This window comes from Ochotona princeps, chromosome 3 (assembly GCF_030435755.1).
Source record: "Ochotona princeps isolate mOchPri1 chromosome 3, mOchPri1.hap1, whole genome shotgun sequence".
Classification (NCBI taxonomy): domain Eukaryota; kingdom Metazoa; phylum Chordata; class Mammalia; order Lagomorpha; family Ochotonidae; genus Ochotona; species Ochotona princeps.
Window position 1 is genome coordinate 30,857,815 of NC_080834.1, and position 19,914 is coordinate 30,877,728.

The 19,914-nt window shown below is 40.9% G+C and overlaps 1 protein-coding gene across 3 annotated transcripts in view; it reads right to left on the reverse strand.

Annotated features, from left to right (window-relative positions):
- Nucleotides 1-19,914, reverse strand: part of TTC3 (tetratricopeptide repeat domain 3) — a 112,927-nt gene that overhangs the window by 59,928 nt on the left and 33,085 nt on the right. For all 3 annotated transcript variants that reach the window (XM_058661640.1, XM_058661638.1, XM_058661639.1), the window contains exons 12-20: nt 17,072-17,234; nt 16,120-16,165; nt 14,581-14,704; nt 13,571-13,634; nt 8,923-8,983; nt 8,662-8,746; nt 6,486-6,620; nt 4,818-4,898; nt 2,358-2,470 (exon numbers count right to left, since the gene is read on the reverse strand). In XM_058661640.1, the coding sequence (XP_058517623.1) occupies nt 2,358-2,470; nt 4,818-4,898; nt 6,486-6,620; nt 8,662-8,746; nt 8,923-8,983; nt 13,571-13,634; nt 14,581-14,704; nt 16,120-16,165; nt 17,072-17,234 (872 nt within the window). The remainder of the gene's footprint in view (nt 1-2,357; nt 2,471-4,817; nt 4,899-6,485; nt 6,621-8,661; nt 8,747-8,922; nt 8,984-13,570; nt 13,635-14,580; nt 14,705-16,119; nt 16,166-17,071; nt 17,235-19,914) is intronic.

A 19,914-nucleotide genomic window follows, 5' to 3' on the forward strand; every position in this document is an offset into this window, starting at 1 on the left:
ACCACAGACTGTGGTGCAGGCACTCCATGAGGCCACCAGTTTGAGTCCCTGTTCTTCCACTTCTGATCCAGATCCCTATTAGTGCACACGTGAAGAGGCAGAGGATGATCCAAGGGCTTGGGTCCCTGAACCCATGTGGAAGGCCAGAGGGGGCTCCTGGCATCAGCCCCTGGATCCATTTGGGGAACAAACTAGCAGACCCAGGTTTTCTCTGAACCTCTTCCTCTCTTCTTTAAACAACCATGACATTTAAAAAAAATTATTTTAAGTACTTTTTATATGAAAGAGCGACAAAAGGAGAGGGACAGAGAGACATCTTCCATACACTGGTTCATTCTCCAAATGACTGTACAAACAAGGGCAGGGTCAGGACAAAGACTGGATCCACCCAGGTCTCCCACACATCAGGAATCCACAGATTTGAGACATCTTCAGAAGCATTCCCTGGTGCATCAGAAGGGAGCTGGGTTGGAAGTAGAATTAAGACTTAAAACCAAGGCTCCCGTGGGATGCCAGAGTCACATGTGGTGGCTCAATCCACTGTACCACAACATTGGTCCTAAAACTTATGCTTAGAAATTTCCAAGAACTGAAACAGAGTTCCTGGTTCCTGGCTCCATCTAACTCACACTAGCTGTCATAACCATTTGCAGTGTAAACAAGCAACATTTTCCTACTGTTCTTTCCTCTGCAACGTTCTGCCTTTCAAATAAATAAAAGCTTTAAAAAACCAGAAACACAATCTGGCTGTTCCATTTTTATAAATTTAATCAACTACACTAATTAAGGTATAGATATAAAGAGAAACAGTAATCCCCCAAGTAACTAACTACTTAGAGAATGTCTTTAACATTTAGTAAACTCTAATACCTGCTACAAACATTTGAAAAGGATTACATATTCTGACACCTTTTTCAATTATAAGGCCACTGTTATGATGGTACCAAAGTATGCTTCAATATGTGTAAGTGGGGCAAGCATGTGGCACAGCAGTTACACTGTAGGTTGCCCACACTGGGAGTGTCTGGTTCAAATTCCAGCTATTCTGCTTCTAATCAGATCTCCTGTTACTGCAACCCCCAGGAGCAGATGGTGTCTGCCACTCATGTCAAGGACCTGGACTGCATCCCCAGCTCCTGGATTCAGCCCCAGCCCAGGCTGGCCACTGTGGGCATTTGGGGAGTGAACCACAAGAACGGAGTTTTGCCTCTCTGATTAAAAAACTTTAAAAAAAAAAATCTATAAAGGAACTTCTAGGCAATCTTTCCCAGAGCAAGTGTTGGTGTACATGGCTAACACACCCCTAGAATACACACATCCCAGGTGGGTTTGTGTGGGTTTTACCTCCGGTGCAATGTACTTCATAAAATAAGCTATCATATACTTCACTGTAAGTAAAAGGTACAAGTAAAAGGCACAAAGATTTTTCTTTAAAGTTCAAGACATAATCATGTTTCGTAAGGATTATACAGTCATCTGAAAAGAAAGGGCTAAGAGACATAAAACATTTAGATTGGGTACATATTAAACTGCAAGTGGAAATGCCTACGACAACACACTGTTCTTCCTAACTCAGGATATCTGAACACACACAAGCACACACAGAGAGACAGTGTCTTATGAAAAACATGGTCATAGAGCCATAGTGTGCTTGAAATAAGTAATCAAAAAACTATACACTTCTAATACATTTAATTTATATCCATTCAGTCACTATTTACAAATACATAATAAAAAACATTAAATCTTTGGTAAAAAAAATACATTTTATTGACTTTCTTATTAGAATTAAAATTAGAAATTATGGCAGCAATACTGACTGGTTTTGCATTAATATTTTCTATTGATGTTGAAATATCACATGCTCAATAGATAGCAATTATAGCAGTGTATCAGAGGGAAAATTCAGAATGTTAGGTTCGGAGGCGCTTGGTCATGCTAGAGAGGCATTTAATCCAGGCAATGGGTTTTATTAGTCAGAAAAGAGAGACTGACGGCCCAGGACCACTTCCACACAGGGTGGGGGGGGGGGGGGTTGACCTCGTGAGGAAAACGGCCATCAAGGGTGTATGGCATTGGGCTTGTATACATGTCACATGCATAGGGCAAGGGAGAGATGAGAAAAGGCAGAAGCCCCTTGTTGTATGCATGCTCTGTGCAGGGCACTCATCCAGAGACAGGGTCAGGGGAATCCAGCATTCCAAACGTTCCAGGGATGGAGTGTGGGCCTTGACTTCCAGAGAGTGTACAGTCACTCTGCTCTGCCAAGCCTAACACACAGCGGTTCTAGAAAAGGGATTATCATCACATTAGACTTCCAAGCAGGCAGAAATCATAATAGTAACTTTTCCACTAACCTGTTTTTTTTCAAGTATACTTTTCCAATTCCACAGTAGGCCAGGCAATCAAGTCCTTCATTGGGGTAGTGTTCAACAATCCTTTTAAACTGGTTTTCAGCTTCAGATAATTCCTTCAGCAACAGTGAGAACAATGACCACTTACACAACAAGGGAAATACTGGCACAGATTTTGTCTGCAGGTTAATACACATTGTGAAATGTTGAAGGCAACTGTAAATACTCAAAAAATTATGATGGAAAAGGTATATTTTTTGTACTTCATTCTCTAAGAAATTATATGAATGTCTGATTCTATGGATACTGGGGGACGGTATCAAACCAACCCTGCTGAACACATCAGACAAGTAAGCATATGAGCATTTGTTAAGACACAAAGACATGTACTGGTTAATACTAAAAGATGCGAATTCAAGGTTTAAAAAAGGCTGATTTTGTTCAAACACAACATACAACATCCTAGTAAGTGCTACTTCCTTAAAAAATTAGCATTCTAATGTCATAAATCTTTGTGGAGTGAAACAAGCTAAGGTTCTGTTTTGAAAAACAACAGCATCCTAGTAAGTGCTATACTCTAAGAAAATTAGCATTCTAGTGTTTTTGAAGTAAAACAAACTAAGGTTTTTGTCTTGAAAAACAGTCCTTTAGTAAAGCTTAGAAATTTGGATACATTCTTTAGAACATTCTCAGTGGAAAAGCCTCTATGTTTTGAATCAATTGTGTTTATGGAAAAAATCCAAAAATCCAAAATCTAAAGATACAACTAGTAAACATATTGTGGGTGGAAAAGCAAATGTTGCTACACAAATAGGCCAGTTTCAAAAAAGGAATTCCAAAAACGTATGCAGCAAGGACTATGGGTAGACTCATGAAAATTCTTTCCAACAAGTATATTCAACCATATCTCTTTGGATTATTGGGTGGTAAGCTTCACCACTTTCCAGTAAATCATAAGACTTAATTAATTTTTGCACAATTCCCCAAAAAAAACAAAAAAAAACCCAATGTATATTATTGTTAGGCCAAGAATAGAATTGTAATTAGCAAGCCCTGCTTTAAGCAATCCATCAGAACACTGAATTAGAAATGCACTGCACGGGCCCAGCACCGTGGCCTAGTGGCTAAAGTTCTCGCCTTGAACGTGCCGGGATCCCATATGGGCGCCGGTTCTAATCCCGGAAGCTCCACTTCCCATCCAGCTCCCTGCTTGTGGCCTGGGAGAGCAGTCCAGGACAGCCCAATGCATTGGGACACTGCACCCACGTGGGAGACCTGGAAGAGGTTCCTGGTTCCTGGCTTCGGATTGGCGTGCACCGGCCCGTTGCGGCTCACCTGGGGAGTGAATCATCGGACGGAAGATCTTCCTCTCTGTCTCTCCTCCTCTCTGTGTATCTGACTTTGTAATAAAAATAAATCTTAAAAAAAAAAAAAAAAAAAAGAAATGCACTGCACACCTTCCACTGTCCCAGCAAGATGAAAACTAAACCTGTGCCACTGTGGACATCTAGAGGCGAGTGTGACACAGGGAAAACATAAATCCTCGTTAGGTGGCACTTTACGATGAATTTTTCATTTGGTCAAGGAGCCGTGCAATCCACACAGACATAAAGGATAAATCATGCCTGTGTTCATTCTAGAACATGAAAATAAACATTTACAGAAAAACCCCAAACCATGGAAAGCAGAGCGATAACACTCAACAGTGTCACACAGCATGTTCCAAGACAGCAAGAGCAATGAGAGGACGGATGCTCAGCCCCAAACTGATAGGCAGTGTGCAGCACTGGGGACCTGGGCTCCAGACACACTCAACAGACCAAGACTCCCACATAACTCAACATCCCTCATTAAATGTAGTCATTATCCTAATTTGATGCAGGGATAATTTAAAATTTTTAAGATATATATATAGTCACAAACAACATGCAATACTGTTCTATAGGTTTTCCAGATTGTACTAAGTAGCATCATAGTGTTCATGTTCTCCAACGCCATTTTTCTTCAACATTATGTTTATCTTTTATAATACATATTACATTCTTCACCTGTTTTACACACACATACATACACACACACACACAGATTCCCTCTGGTTGCCTAGAAAACCCTTTTTCTAACAGGAACAAAAATTACATTTTCCCACGTTAAAAAAAAAAAAAAACACAAACAAGGGACAGGGCAACAGGTCACTCAAGACGCTGGCTGAAACGCCTGCGTCCCTATCCTGGAGCACCTGAGTTGGACTCGGAGTTCCGGCCGCCATGTTTTAACCCAGCCCAGTACCAGCAACTGTGGGCATCTGGGTAGTGAATCAGAGTATGGGGGTTCTTTCTCCCCCATCTACCCACTCCTGCCCATCTCAAATTTAAATTCAGCCATTTCAGATTATCACAAAAAGCACAGATAATTTTCATGTAGCTTCCAAAATCAAAGTCATACTTTAATTATTGCAGATCTTACCTCAGGCTGTCCTATTCCAAGGAGAGAAATAGCAAGTCCATAGACTACCAAGACATAGTTAATCATGGCCAGGTTCAATTGCTGTCAATAGAAAGTCCTTAGTTAAAAACTTGAACATACTTCTGCCTAAGTTTCATCACACAGCCCTTCTAGTCGTAACAGAAAAATAAGTACAGGGTTAAAGGTCAAATACTAGAAAATGTTCTTACAAAGATAAGGTGTCATGCTCTCCTGAGTATTTCTAATGCAGAATTAATGTCTCAGAGTTCCTTGGGGACATGGTTCATAATAAATTTAAATAATTTTATCAAAATCAATTATTCTTCATAAAAGTGAATATGAGTAAACAGATTAAGACGTTTATTCTCTTACAACTTTGCCTATTTATGTACTTTGTCAAATTTATCAAGAAGAAAAGGTGTGACTAAAGCGACTCTGATTCCTTTGCTCAGCAGACTAATGAAAAGAACAGTTCTGAGGATTCCAAACTAGAGGTAGGAGGACAGAATAAATATCAATCATAAACTGAGTGTGACTGTCTGAACTGGAACATAACTTGCTTCCCATAACCTAGAGGAAATTCATCCAAACTCAGCAAGGTCTTAAAGTTTGTGGAAAATGAACTAAAGATAAATAAAAAAATACATGGATTTAGGAGGAGGTTGGCATTGTAGCACGTGGGTTAAGCTATCGCCTGGAGGGAGCTGTAGGCTCCCACCTTTGGCCTGGCCCAGTCCTGGCCATTGCAACCACTGGGGAGTGAACCAACAGATGGATGACCTTTTTGTAAAACTTCTCTTTTTGTGGGCCCGGCGGCATGGCCTAGAGGCTAAAGTCCTCGCCTTGAAAGCCCTGGGATCCCATATGGGCGCCGGTTCTAATCCCGGAAGCTCCACTTCCCATCTAGCTCCCTGCTTGTGGCCTGGGAAAGCAGCTGAGGACAGCCCAAAACTTTGGGATCCTGTACCGGCGTGGGAGACCCGGGAGAGGTTCCTGGTTCCCGGCTTCAGGTTGGCGCGCACCGGCCCGTTGCGGCTCACTTGGGGAGTGAAACATCGGATGGAAGATCTTCCTTTCTGTCTCTCCTCCTCTCTGTATATCCAGCTTTCCAATAATAATAAATCTTAAAAAAAAAAAAAAAAAAACTTCTCTTTTTGTAATCCTGCTTTTTCAAATACATAACAAGTCTTTAAAAAATAAACTTAGGAACACACATTGAGGTGAGTAAGTTACTGTGTGGGATGTTTGCAACTAATACTGGAATGCTTTGGATCAAGACCTACATCTCCTTCTGATCCCGGCTTCCTGCTGCTGCAACCCCGGGGAAGTGATCCTTGATAATCAGTCCCTGCCCACACACAGGTGGCTCAGATGGCGTTTACAGCTCCAGCTTCAGCCTGGCCTTGCCCCAGCCGTGTTGGATAGCTGGCGAGAGTAATAGCCACAGCGTTCTATTTCAGTCTATTTCACTGTCTCTCAAATAAATAAAATTTAAAACTAAAAAGAATAAATTCATTTTGGTGTATTTGGAAACCTATGCACAGCTTTTACTGCGTATCCTCCACAAACTTTCCAAAGACACCCTCATATGAATGTCAGTTAAAGCCTAAACCCCTCTACACCAGAGGGCACCAGCACTGACAGACAGGCTCTGATGTCCTAATTTACCTTTATTTTTTGGGGATCTAAGCCATTCAGCAGCTCTGTGAAGGACTGTGCAGCACTACGGCAACGCTGCTCCAACAACGCTGTATAACCATCCTGAATTAAGCTTCTCAGCATTTTCATTATATTAGCAAAATCCTGCAAAAAATGTTTTGTCTCAGTAATCCAAATCTATACATTTTTAGCTTCAAATGGAAGTGTTCAGTGAACCAGAAGGAAGCACTTTCTTTCTCTGTCCTCTCTGTAAATCTGACTTTCCAATTTAAAAAAAAATCTTTAAAAATAAAAACAAAATGTGATCTGTATAATGATCACTATCAGATTTGAACAGCTGTCAACCTGCTCTAAAAGAAACATCAGTTCTAACGTGACAGGTGAAAAATTCAGTCCTTAACTCTATTCCTGCCATCAGTGAATACACAACATTACTGGGAGAGAGATCAGTATACCAAAAGCAAAAGAACTTAAGAAAACATAACATAATTGCTGTAGTTACTCTTGCACATACATGACAGTCTGAATTCAGATTTTAGCAGCGTAACAGCAGCTGTGTTTCACATGTCTATAAACACTGGAGAGGTGAAGCAGGTACTCAGGGAGTGGTGGACACACTGCGTGGGGAGACACATTCGAGTACTTGAGTTTCAGCTTTCTACACCTGGAGTGTCAGCAGGTAACGGCACAGGCACTGGGGTTTCTGCCACACACAGGGGAGACCCTTGTGGAGTTCCCAGATCCCAGCCTCAACTTGGCCCAACCTGGGTACTACAAGTATTTGGAGAACAAACCAACAAACAGAAGATGTCACTCCATCGCTCTGCTTTTCAAATAAATAAAATCAAACAACAACAACACTGAAGGGGCAAGATCAGACACTACAGCCAGTATCTCCTCACTCCTTGCCATGTACAATTAAGTGGAACAAAAAATGATGCATGTTATACTCCTCACTGTTGCTAACAAAACAGTCTCAAATGGAGGCCCCATGGCACAGGCACACGGGTCAAAGCAGACTGGTTACAAACTAACAGCTTCCTGCTGGCTTCCAAATCATGAATTAAAAGTTTAGAAGTTTTATCCAAAAAAGCATGAACTGGTTCCGGTGAGCTGGGAATTTGTTATACACACTTCTTAAAAACCTCAGGGATGGTGATGTTATTTTTAGACATAAATTTGAAATTTGTGATGTGCTATCCCATAAGCAGTCCTCAACAATCTGACAGTACTTAATCTTTTTCTCCTAGAAAAACTTCCCTCAGTACACCTAAAACTTGTGTTACAATTCCACCAAAGCACACAATCATATAAAAATCCCCAACTGTTAGAAATTCTGAAAATACCTTTATGCAAAATGGTTAGTGGTCAGAACTGCAGCACAGCAGTTCAGCCAGCATCCAATAGTGGAAGGCCAATTCAAATCCTGACTACTCCATCCAATCCAGTTTCCTGCTGACCGGCCTGGGAAGGCAGCTGAATATGACCAGATTCTGGGGACCACGTCTCCCACGTGGGAAGTGAAGATGGAGATCCTGGCTCTTGGCTCTAGCCTGGCTCAGCCCCTAGCTGTTGCAGCCACTTGGGCAGTGAAACAGTGGACGGGAAACGAAGCTCTCGTCCCCTCCCCACTTCTCTCTGTTGTTCTAAACAAATCTTGAAGAGGAAAATATGCTTTAGTTCTTGTAAGATATGTTAAGGAATTTAAAATAATTGACTGACTTTTAAAATAACCCATAGACTTTTTAAATGAGCATTATATTCCATGTTAATGTTCATTTCATCACTAAATAACAAAAAACTTCAAATATCCAATGTTAAATCACCCAAAGTTAAAAAGTGTGCTGTTTAATGATTTTTAGTATATGTGTAATGAAATGTATAGGTGTCTAAATCTTTTGAAATTATTCAAAACTTTGAAAAATATTTAGAGGTAATATTATCATTAAACCACTAGAAATAAAATAATTTTGCAGTATCAACCATCGGTTAAACTTCTGTCTAATTTAATTACCACATTAACATTTAAATCAGTGACAGTGTGGTTTCTTAGGAAGATATATGTAATCATACATATATAACTGAAACTATTAAAACATTATGTTAGAGACATAGATAACATTTTTACTGTGAGAATCATTGTATTCTTAGTCTACTGCTCCAGTGGACGAGTCTTCTAAATTACCTGGCTTGCAGCTCTGGAAGATTTAGAAAATTGTTTCTCCAAGAGGGCTTTCAAGTCTATTGGTAATGCCAACTGTGAACCAGAACTAAGAGAGAAAAAGCAATTATTTTGAATCGTTTAAAGTGAAACAGTCCTACTTAGGTAGCCAACACAGACACACACACACACTCTTCTACACCTTTACTGAGGGTCATTCAAGACGTCAGGGTACAGACTCCCCCGGGTCCCAATCCAGACCCAACCAGATCGTAAAAAACACACCTGAACTTCTCGGATTCGTTGTTTCGAGATTTCTGTTTCCCTTTGTGTTTTGGAGGTTGACCTGTGAGTACAAGTTATCTGTTCAGGAAATTTATAACAAAACCTACAAGCTTGAGAGTAAAGTAAAAATACAAACACTGGAGTAAGAAAGCAAAAGAAGGGTCAGGTGCAATAGCGTAGTTGTTCAAGTCCTGGCCTTGAAATGTGCTGGTTTCCCACATGGGTGCCAGTTCATGTCCCGGCTGCCCCACTTCCCATTCAGCTCCCAGTTTGTGGCCTGGGAAGGCAGTGGAGGATGGTCCAAAGCCTGGGGAGACAAGGAAGAAGCTCCTGGCTCCTGGCTTCAGATCAGCTCAGCTTTGGCTGTTACAGCCAACTGTGCAGTGAACCAGCAGGTAGAAAATCTTTCTGTCTCTTCTTCTCTGTAAAACTGCCTTCCCAATAAAAATTAATCAATCTTTAAAAAAAGAATCAATCTTTTTAAAAAAGCAAGCAAAAGAAACAATATTGTACAAGCATACCTACAAACAGGAAAAACAAAAAAGCGGCGAAATTCCTGTGTGTTGTAAAATCATCACAAAGAAAACTTACAATACTGATATTTTTTAGGTCTAGAGCAGACACAGAGACATGGGGAACAGCTCCCATTCTCAGGATGGAACAAACATCACATGTGAAATTAAGCAACATCTGCCATTATGAAGAGGAGACTGCTGTTACTGACACAGATGATCTCTAGTCACAGAACGGAGCATGGAACAGACTGGAGTGGGCGGGAAAGAGCAGGCAGTGTTGGAACAAGCAGGAATCAAACACCGGTGTGGCGCTCACCCTGGCTCCAGAGCCCAAGCACGGGAAGGGGGAACTAGCTGCAAAAGCAGGGTGGGGTGTTTACATGTGGATCCTGGTTGTGAGCTGGTGAGGACAATTCAAGTTCTGTCTCACACTGAAGGATTTCCATGTGGACAGCGACAACCAGTCAGAGGAAGTTTACTGAAACCGAGAAACTTGCTGCAACAGTCAGGAGGGGAACTCCCAGGCAGGAGCGGACAGAGAAGCTGGGTGTTCACACAGAGCAGCTCTCTCTGATGAGCCCCTTTCTGAACAGTGGGTAACAAATCTAACCAACTGAGGGCTGGGGAAACAACTAGTTAGCAAGCCAGAATGTAGGAATGACAACCAATCAGAAGGCAGGGATATCAGCCAATCAGAGAACTGGAAGCTTATGCTCTTAACACATGTGAAATGACTCAATCAGAAGCTGATAATGGAGTGACCTGTTTTGCACACAAGTATGCAGAGTGCTCAATTAGGACTTTGTATACTCAACAGTATCTGAAGCTTACATTGTACACATCTCCTCCCTCCCCTGCCCCCCGAAGCTCCTAGAAAGTTCCATCCTGTAGTTTTCCTTTTTCAGGCTCCTGGAATCCTTATCACTTTCCCTCAGCTCAGCCTTCACAGCAGCGGTGGGAGTAGGAAGAGATAAGTCCCTGCCTGTTTCTGGGCAGAGCTGTGAGAGCAGTACTACAGGCAGGGTGCACAGAAGGAGGACCTGGTGAGAACACAGAGACCAGCCACAGCAGGATGTGAGGAGCACTGCAAGCCTCGGCTGCTCTGCTGACCTCAGAGAAGGAGCGAGGCTTCCGTGAAGGCACATGGATTCTAGGTGGCTTTTGGCTGTGTGGCACGAGGCAAAATCATTTAACCCGACGTCTGACACCTCAATATCCTCATTAGAAGAGTGGACACAACTAATTACTTAATTACAATAATTCCAGATAATTTGACAAACTGCAAATAGAAAAAAAAAACATGACTAAACCAGGAAATAATTTAAGAGATTTTTTTTTCATAGACAATCGTGCCTGAGAGTCTTTCCAGAGAAGTATGCAATCATATGGTGCAGGAAATGACACATTAGCTATTCAAACACACGAGAGCAGGAGACAGAGCCAGAAAGCAGGAGAATATGAGATAAGGAGAGAAGAGGCATGAGAAAAACACAGAGACTGTAAAGTTCATTACAGGGCAAAAGGCAAGCGACAGAAAAGGAGCTAAGTACAGATGACTAAAGCTATGCAAAACTTTGCTTTGCAGGAATGGGCATAAAATACAAACATTTCTATAGCATAAAAGGCTGATGTAAACAACATAAAACCATAGTTTATACTACCAGGAGTATATTAACATGTGCTTGAGATGGCTATAACAGGGTGTCCACATAAATAAAACATAAAATATAAAAGATCACCATGCAATGTTCCTCAGATTATGATGGAATGGGTCATTTATATAGTGGGCTGGTAATAATACTATATTCAAATAATTATTATGTCCATTTTTAACAAGCAGTTTTATATCTAGGAAAGCAATCTACAGAAAGCATAGCATGAATGTATAAAAATATAAAAATAAGACTGATTTTAGCAACTCTACCAGTGAGAGTATTTAGAAGCAATAACAATGTCTGCCAACAGCCTGTCTGGGATAATCAGCAGCTACTTGCAAGAATGAGATCCACATGTGCACTGATTGGGAAAGAAGTTCCTAATAAACCACGACATGACAATAAACAAGCTGCAGAACAGTGACTGACTTGGTACAAAAAAATTACGTGTGTACCAATGCACACACAGACACTTATATTCAAAGATTAAAATTGGGAAATTATGTACAAGTCTTTAAAAATGTACTGCTATTTACCATTTCTAAAGGCAGAGGGGTATAGACATGCTATTTATTAACAATGACATAAGAAATATCCACATTAAAAGTTTTATCCTCAATGATGTTTCAAAGACTGTAAAGAATTATATCCGGGCCCAGCACGGTAGCCTGCAGCTAAAGTCCTCATGTTGCATGCGCCGGGATCACATATAGGCGCCAGTTTTAATCTTGCAGCCTCGCTTCACATCCAGCTCCCTGCTTGTGACCTGGGAAAGCTGGCGAGGATAGCCCAGAGCCTTGGGAAGAAGCTCCTGGCTCCTGCCTTCAGATCAGCTCAGGTCTAGCCTTTGCAGTCGTTTGGGGAGTGAATCTTTCTTCCTTTCTGTATAACTGACTTTCCAATCAAAATAAATAATTTTTTTAAAAAAAAGTTCACTATCTTAGATAATTGCTTGAATTTCCCACTCTAAAATTATGCTAAAGCTAACAAAATCAAAGTGCCTGGCATTAAACAGCTGGAGCCTGAGAGAAGTCAGAGCCAGGCGTAGCCAAAGATGCAAGTAAGTGCTAGAAACAAAACTTAAGAGAAAACAAACAATAAGCAGAAGGAAGGAAATAAAAGCAAAGTGCCCCTAACCAGAAAGCCCAGCACCTCTCCCCACTAGCTCTGGAAGAACCACTAGTGGAAGGCTGGAGAGAAGGAACTATTTTATGCAACAACCACCTTGAATCATCAAGAATTTTCCTAAGCTCTGTATAACTGACTGGAAAGCATGTAATTCAATTCAGAAAAGCTTATCAAAATCTTGTAGTATAAAGGAGATAAAGAAAGGAACGGCAGAGGTGCGAAGTAGTGACAGGATGCTGCTTGTTGTGCCCTGCGTTCCCTGTCAGGGTACCTAGGTTCGAATCCAGCTTCCAGCCACTGCGCATACTGAGAGGCAACACCTACACCTCATGTGCTTGGCTCCCTGCCACCCCCACGGGAGACCAAGATGGGCGTTTCTAGCTCCCAGTTTCACCCTGATCCGTCACAGCCAGTGCAGACATCTGGGGTATCAGATGGCAGGTCTGTCTCTCTCCCTATTCAATAAAATAAATTTTTAAAAAACATCTCTAAAAGAAATGAAGCATGAAAATTTGTTTTTCTGGAAGCTCCATCTCCCAAGCATGTTTACTAGATGCTTAAATAAGCACCTGCACGGAGAGCACTCAAGTAAGAATTAGCTGTTAGGGTCTGAAAGTTTGAGTCTCTGCCTCCAAAAGTCTTATGTGAAAGTCTACCCCACAAGGTGATGGCATGAGCAGGCAGGACGTTAGGGAGTGATTAGGTATTGAAGCAGAGTCCTCATGGATGCAGTCAGTGTCCCATGAAGAGATCCCAGCAAGCTTTCTCACTCCTGCATGAGGACACAGTGAAGACGAACATCCATGACTCAGTGTGAATCAAGTGAATAGGCCCCCACTGAAGCGGCTGGTGCATGAACAGTAGATTTGCCAGCCTCCAAAATATGAGAAATAAATGTTCAGCAGCTATACAGTGTTTGTTAATTTTGTTATAGTAGGCCAAAACATGCCAAGGAGAATCTATTTTCAAAGGGAACACATTCAACAGGGTGAAAATTAGTTACTGGAAGATTTAAAATAACTTATCCCATTTTGTATATTGAACACAGATAAGCATACAAAGGCAGACAGACAGTACTTGAGATAGTAACACTTTAAGAGGGAGGCCAATCAGAAAACAGGAGTCCTTGTGGTTAGAGGCAACAATTAAAACTTCCAACAATAACAACTGCCTGAAGAAAATTCCGGAATGATCGAGTACTGACTTTAAATCAATATTCACTGCTTTCTTAACACAGAAATTTTACAAAATAAAGTGAGAACTGTCAATGTAAGTGAAGCTTGTGCAAATTTTATGACATAAAAGTTCAGGCTACTTTACATTTAACCTACAAGAGGAAGTCATACTCACTTGGTGGAGCAGTAAATTCAGGATGACACTCACAGCCATCCACTTTTATTGCCTCATCTACCGCCTGGTTGGGGAAAAGAATCAATGAGACACTGAAAACACAGTGAGAACTCACTCAAGCACTAAAACATGCAGCTGGATATTACAATAAATGAATAAACAAACAAAACAATATCTAATGACAAGAGGTCATGATAGAACACGACCATTTCTACAATGACAATTGTATTTCTCAAGTTAATGTGAGGTGTGACACAGTAGCTCAGCAATGCCCCTGTTGAATTAGCAAGATCCCATCTTCCCTAACTTCCTCTCCTCGCTGAAGGCAGCCTCTTGGAGAGTCTCAATATTCTCATCAAAAGCACTAGGAGGAAAAGTTCTCCTCAATGTCCATCACTCATCCAATACCAAACACCACGCTGTTATTTTAGCCTCAAACCCTAAAGAGAAGTGTAAGCGGAGAGCACGCAGCAGCTGCTGAATTCAGATGTGGCCTCTGGATATCTCTTGGTACTCTCTAGAAACGATCAGAGCAAGACTGATGCTGGGCACAGCCTTTAACCAAGGAGCCTCTGGCCAAGGCATCAGAGGCTGCACAAACACCTTGGCAGAGATGCTGGGTGGGTAGGCTGGTATGTCAGGGTGGTCAAGTAAATTGCAAAAGAGGAAAGGGAGGAAAAGAAAAATCCCAAAGATTCTGACAGGTGAGACTGACTGGCCACAAGACCTACTGTCACTCATTCTTAAAGGACTATTGGGTTCCAACACACGTACAGGGAGGGGCTACAAACAAGACTAAGTGGCAAATGAAATCTAGAGAAAAGTTCCTACAAATACATAACTGCAATTTAAAAAGTAATGCAACTTTAAAATACTGTCTTTGTGGTAGTTGTATAAAGAGGATATTTTTCTTGATAACAATAAGTAACAATCAGTCTGTGTTTGTTTCCCATTAAAAGAAAAATATAATTGCAAGAATGAGACTATTTTTAGTCTTTAACTGCACTTACCTTTATGCTGTGATTACCACCCCCTGCCATTGTGTAGTTAGTTTTTCTGAAATCTCTTTCCATCTCCACAAAGTTAAGTGAAGTGCTAAACGTGGGTGCTGGGAAGGTCCTAGGTGTACCGGCCCTGAGAAAGGATAAAAGGAATGATCAGTTGATTCCTATTAACTGATAGGCATTCTTTAAAATTACGCTTCAAGCACACTGCAGCAATTAGGTTTATTTTTCCTTGAAAGCAAGAAATCACTGCCTCTAAAAAGTTCTCCCACCTCTGAAAGGAACTTTCACACATAAATATTATTTTAAATTTGATATTAACCTCAAACAAAACTAGGATAACTCCAAGAAAAATACGAGTATGCTGAAGTCTTTTTTTTTTTGAAAGATTTATTTATTTTATTACAAAGTCAGATATACAGAGAGAAGGAGAGACAGAGAGGAAGATCTTCCATCCAATGATTGACTCCCCAAGTGAGCCGCAACGGACCGGTGTTGCGCCAATCCGAAGCCAGGAACCAGGAACCTCCTCCGGGACTCCCACGCGGGTGCAGGGTCCCAAAGCATTGGGCTGTCCTTGACTGCTTTCCCAGGCCACAAGCAGGGAGCTGGATGGGAAGTGGAGCTTCCAGGATTAGAACCGGCGCCCATATGGGATCCGGGGACATTCAAGGCGAGGACTTTTAGCTGCTAGGCCACACTGCCGGGCCTGAGTATGCTGAAGTCTAACGTACCTTCCCAGCATGTGGGAGACGGCTTCATCTATTTCAGCCTCAGCCCTAGTGGCTCTGTGTGCCCTGTGAGCATTTCCATGTCTGTCGTCCAGCCCTGCAGGTTATCGGGGGGGATGAGGCACACGCTTCTAGGGCAAAGGGGGAAAGGCACAAGGCACAGGCTGTGTCCCAGGGCTCTCCTGTTCAAGCAGGAACAACCAACTGACAGCTCATCCCTCTTTCCCCACAAGCATAGGCTGCGGACTCCTAAACACACAACCAAATACTTGTGAAACACCAAAATGTATCTGACAACTTGTAGGCCACTTGAACCTCAGCAGGAACACTTCAAAAAAAGTCTTCCCTGGGCCCAGCAGTGTGGCCTAGTGGCTAAAGTCCTCACCTTGAACACCCCGGGATCCCATATGGGCGCCGGTTCTAATCCCGGCAGCTCCACTTCCCATCCAGCTCCCTGCTTGTGGCCTGGGAAAGCAGTCGAGGACGGCCCAATGCTTAGGGATCCTGCACCCGTGTGGGGGACCCGGAAGAGGTTCCTGGTTCTCTGCATCGGATCGGCACAGCACCGGCCGTTGGGGCTCACTTGGGGAGTGAATCATCGGACGGAAGATCTTCCTCTCTGTCTCTCCTCCTCTCTGTATATCTGACTTTGTAATAAAATAAATAAATCTTAAAAAAAAAAAGTCTTCCCTCCCACACCCTCCTCCTCTTACTGGGGCTGCTATCTACTACTCGATCGACAAATACCAATAAATCTTAAATGCATGGGCAAAGCCATTCCAAGCAGTAAGCTACTAACCTGACGGTAACTCACCTGCTTTCATAAAAGGCTTTGATCGGATTCTTTGTTGTTGTTCGACCTATAAAAGTCAGACACACAATCAATGGACTGACAACAAAGACTACGAAGTATTTTCAAATTTCCTTTGATAGTGACAACATCAAATTTAGGAAATTAAAAAATAAAACTAAGCAATTTTACGTTTCTAGATGTCTTTAGTTTTACAGTAGTGTCAATAGAATCCTACAGAAACCTTGTCTGATATCTTGTTTCATGATACGATGACACGTATAAATTTGAATCTGAGATGACATCTGTCTTCAACGAGTTAACAATCTCAGAATTACCATATGCTGCCAGTGAAAAAGAACTGCTGAGCTCAACTGTACAGACTCTAAATATTTTATATATATATATATATATATATGTATATATATATATATATATAAACCAGGAAAGATACATATGCTGAATGGGTAACGAAGAAAGCAAAATTACTTGAGAAAAAAATGGGAGAAGACAAATCCACAACTTCTGGCCTGCAGGGCCAATTTCTGCTATATGTGTGTGTCTACATGTCCAGCCTGCTACAGAATTCATAACTGCAACCCTGGTGCAAAAACCTCCAACAACTCACTAAAGGGCCTTTTCTTTATGAAATACCTTCAGTAGTCAGGGAAACCTTCAAATGGCTTTCTTTCAGAAACTACTCAAATTTTCTCGAGGAAGAACTTTTCTAAAGTAGTATACATCATAACAATCTGGTTGCAATCTATTTCAATTAAATAATGTAACTTTCAACCACCTAATGGATAACTCTAATATAATTCTATACAAAGATGAAAAAGCTTAAATGAGCTAAGCCAGATAACATAAGTACAAGTCAACTGAAAATTGATGTACGGACGTCTGTGAATCCAAAAACCCACCTTTAAATGCTTTAAATGGAATTCGACTAAAACCAGAAGAATTTTAGGTGAAATACCTTGTAGGTCTTCTATTTGTTTTTGTAACTTTACATGCTGCTGAATTAGATCCTTGATTCCCTCAGGGTCATTTTTACAGAGTTTTTGAGCTTTTATATTTGCTTGCAGGGCCCAGTCATATTCCCCCAGCATAGAAAGAGCATCACAATAACGATAATGACCCTGTTCCAAAAAGATAAATTAATTTTTTCTCAAACATAAACTCAAATTAAACAGAAGAGTAAAGGAAGAATATTTTGCTTAAAATGGATTCATCACTTCAAATGTTAGATAAAGCCCCTACCAATGTAAAATAAACAAAAATGTTAACACCTCAGCAAATAATTTCTGTGATGAGTTAAGTGAAGTTACAAATAAACAAATACATTTTTGCCACCGACTAGAGGGCAATATTTTTGCTTAAAAGATTTTTGCACACCCAGGAATTTAACTTCTGTCATATTTTACTAATACAGGGCAAAACAAAACCCTTTGTGTGAAATAAAATTTAAAAAGTCATACACTGCCGTATTTTTTCCACACCCATCAATGGAGTACAAGGGTCTGTAACTCTATATGCCCAACACTCTGAACCAAGGGCTTCTGGAGCTGGAAGGAACGTGACCTTCGAAGAGCACAGCACGGAGAAGCGTGCACACGGGCCAGCCCTTCCATCCTCCTCTTGCTCCCTCCAACCACCTGTCAATCGCTTTATCCCCAGATTATCCAAATCATCACTGATCTACACTGAATTCCAGTGACAAGGGGCTTCTTATTGTTTGTTTGTTTTTACTATAAAAGAAAACTCCTTACTGGTTCTGTTTATACACTAGGAAATTCTTTCGTTTGAAACATAAACATTTTAACCTACAAAACTAACAGTCCAAACCTGGGCTCATTTTAACCTACAAAACTAACAGTCCAAACCTGGGCTAACTACACAAACCTTCTTTCTAGTTACTCACAAACTGAACTTCATTTTAGACACATAATATCTTCTGAAAAAGTGACTCACAGAAACAGACCTTATTTCAGACTAACTAAAAGACCAATTACAGAACCCTGACTTTATGACATCTGGTCCTAAACTCTTTGCTCTTTATTATACATTTTGTAAAGAATATTCTAATTCAACGACAACCTAGGAGAAAATCTGATACTAAAAATAAGTGACCCAGGGGGCCCGCACAGTAGCATGAAAGCCTAATGATCCGCCTGTGGTGCCAGCACCCCGTACAGGCTCCGGTTCGAGTTCTGGCTGCTCCTCTTCCCAGCCAACTCCCTGCTTACGACTGGAAAAAGCAGCAGAAAGTGGCCCAAGTCCTTGGGGCCTTGCACCCAAGTGGGAGTCCTGAAAGAAACTCCAGGCTCCTGGCTTTAGACTGGCTCAGCTCCGTCTGTTGTGGCCAACTGAGAAGTGAATCAGCAGAAGAAAGACCTCTCTCTGTGTCTCTCTTCTTAAAATCTGAAAGCAATTCTGATAGTAAAGCAATTCTTGTAAAGACAGCACCTTATCAGGTTTACTTTTGCTTCTAAAGCTTAAACTATCCTTCATTGTTCATTTCTTTCTGGCAAAAGAAAAGGAAAAACAAACAAGATATATAGTTACCAAATTTTTTTACTTACTAGTGGTAGTTGCTTTTTAAAAAATCTCTACAAATATTTTTGCAATTATATCACATCACAAAACATCCCATTTTAGAAGACTAAACATTTTGTGACTGAAAAACAAAGCCAAAACATTCTATATAAAATTTCTAAATTCAGGAACTTTAATAACTTCTTCTTAATAGATACTAGATGAAAATAGCAAGCAGTATGTCTGGAAAACTAGTACCATGGTCTAGTTTCAGTATCCCTTCTATAATTTATTTATTTTACAAATATTACCACTTTGTCAAATGTCAGGAAGAGTGGTGAGCAAATACTGTTTCAAGCAAAAGCATAGCTTACAATGAAAACAGCAACAAACTCAACACTCTCCAACAGAAGCATTCTCCAGGGCTCCACCCTTCATCCACTTTCGTCTTTTATTTGCAATGACATCTAGCAAAAGTCGCTTCACTTCTCAAGGACTCAATTCTCTCAGGTGTAAGACAGGACATTTTAAAAAGGACCCCAAACTGGAGAGTTTTACAATCTCTCAGCCAGCCAGATTACCCCTAGGCCTCTCCAATTACCACTGGGGAAGGAAACCAAGGGACCTCTGACAAGAGCAGCTCAGGCTAGTTTTTCCCTTCAGTAGTTTTTCTCCTTCTTAATTTGTGTGCTATTTATAATAAAAAGGCAAAGCTCCTTTTTTAACAATTAAACAAAATATAATTAATTGAAGGAAGTCTATCTAAACAGCAGTAACAGAAATAATGACGAGATTAAATTCTCTCAGGCCCTACAATCTTATGGTCTTACTCATTCTGGTTTTAAAAACAAATTATATAAAGCAAGGCCTGAAGATTGAAATACAGAGATCTTTTTATGCTATCTATGTTTTACCTGAAATTCCATTTTAAAAATTTCTCAAGTATTTTTACAATGTAGGAAAATAGAAACTTTCAATGTTTTGCTACAATTACTTCAGATTTTTTTTTTAAGAATACCGAAAAGGTTGAAATCTCCATTTGTACCTTTTCAATTTCTGTTACTACTCTCACTGCCCAGGGCAAACACTACCATGAATTTGAAAGGCATTCTTCAAGTCTCTGTCACCTCTTACTGATTTTTTTTTCATAACTGACATTGCTTAGGAGGTGAACTTATGTCAGTTGTCATCTAGTGCTGCCCATTCATTCACCGCGTCAACAAATACTGCCCAGAGTCTGGATTCAAGAGGGAACCTACAGGCCAAAAGCTCTCTCTGCACAGC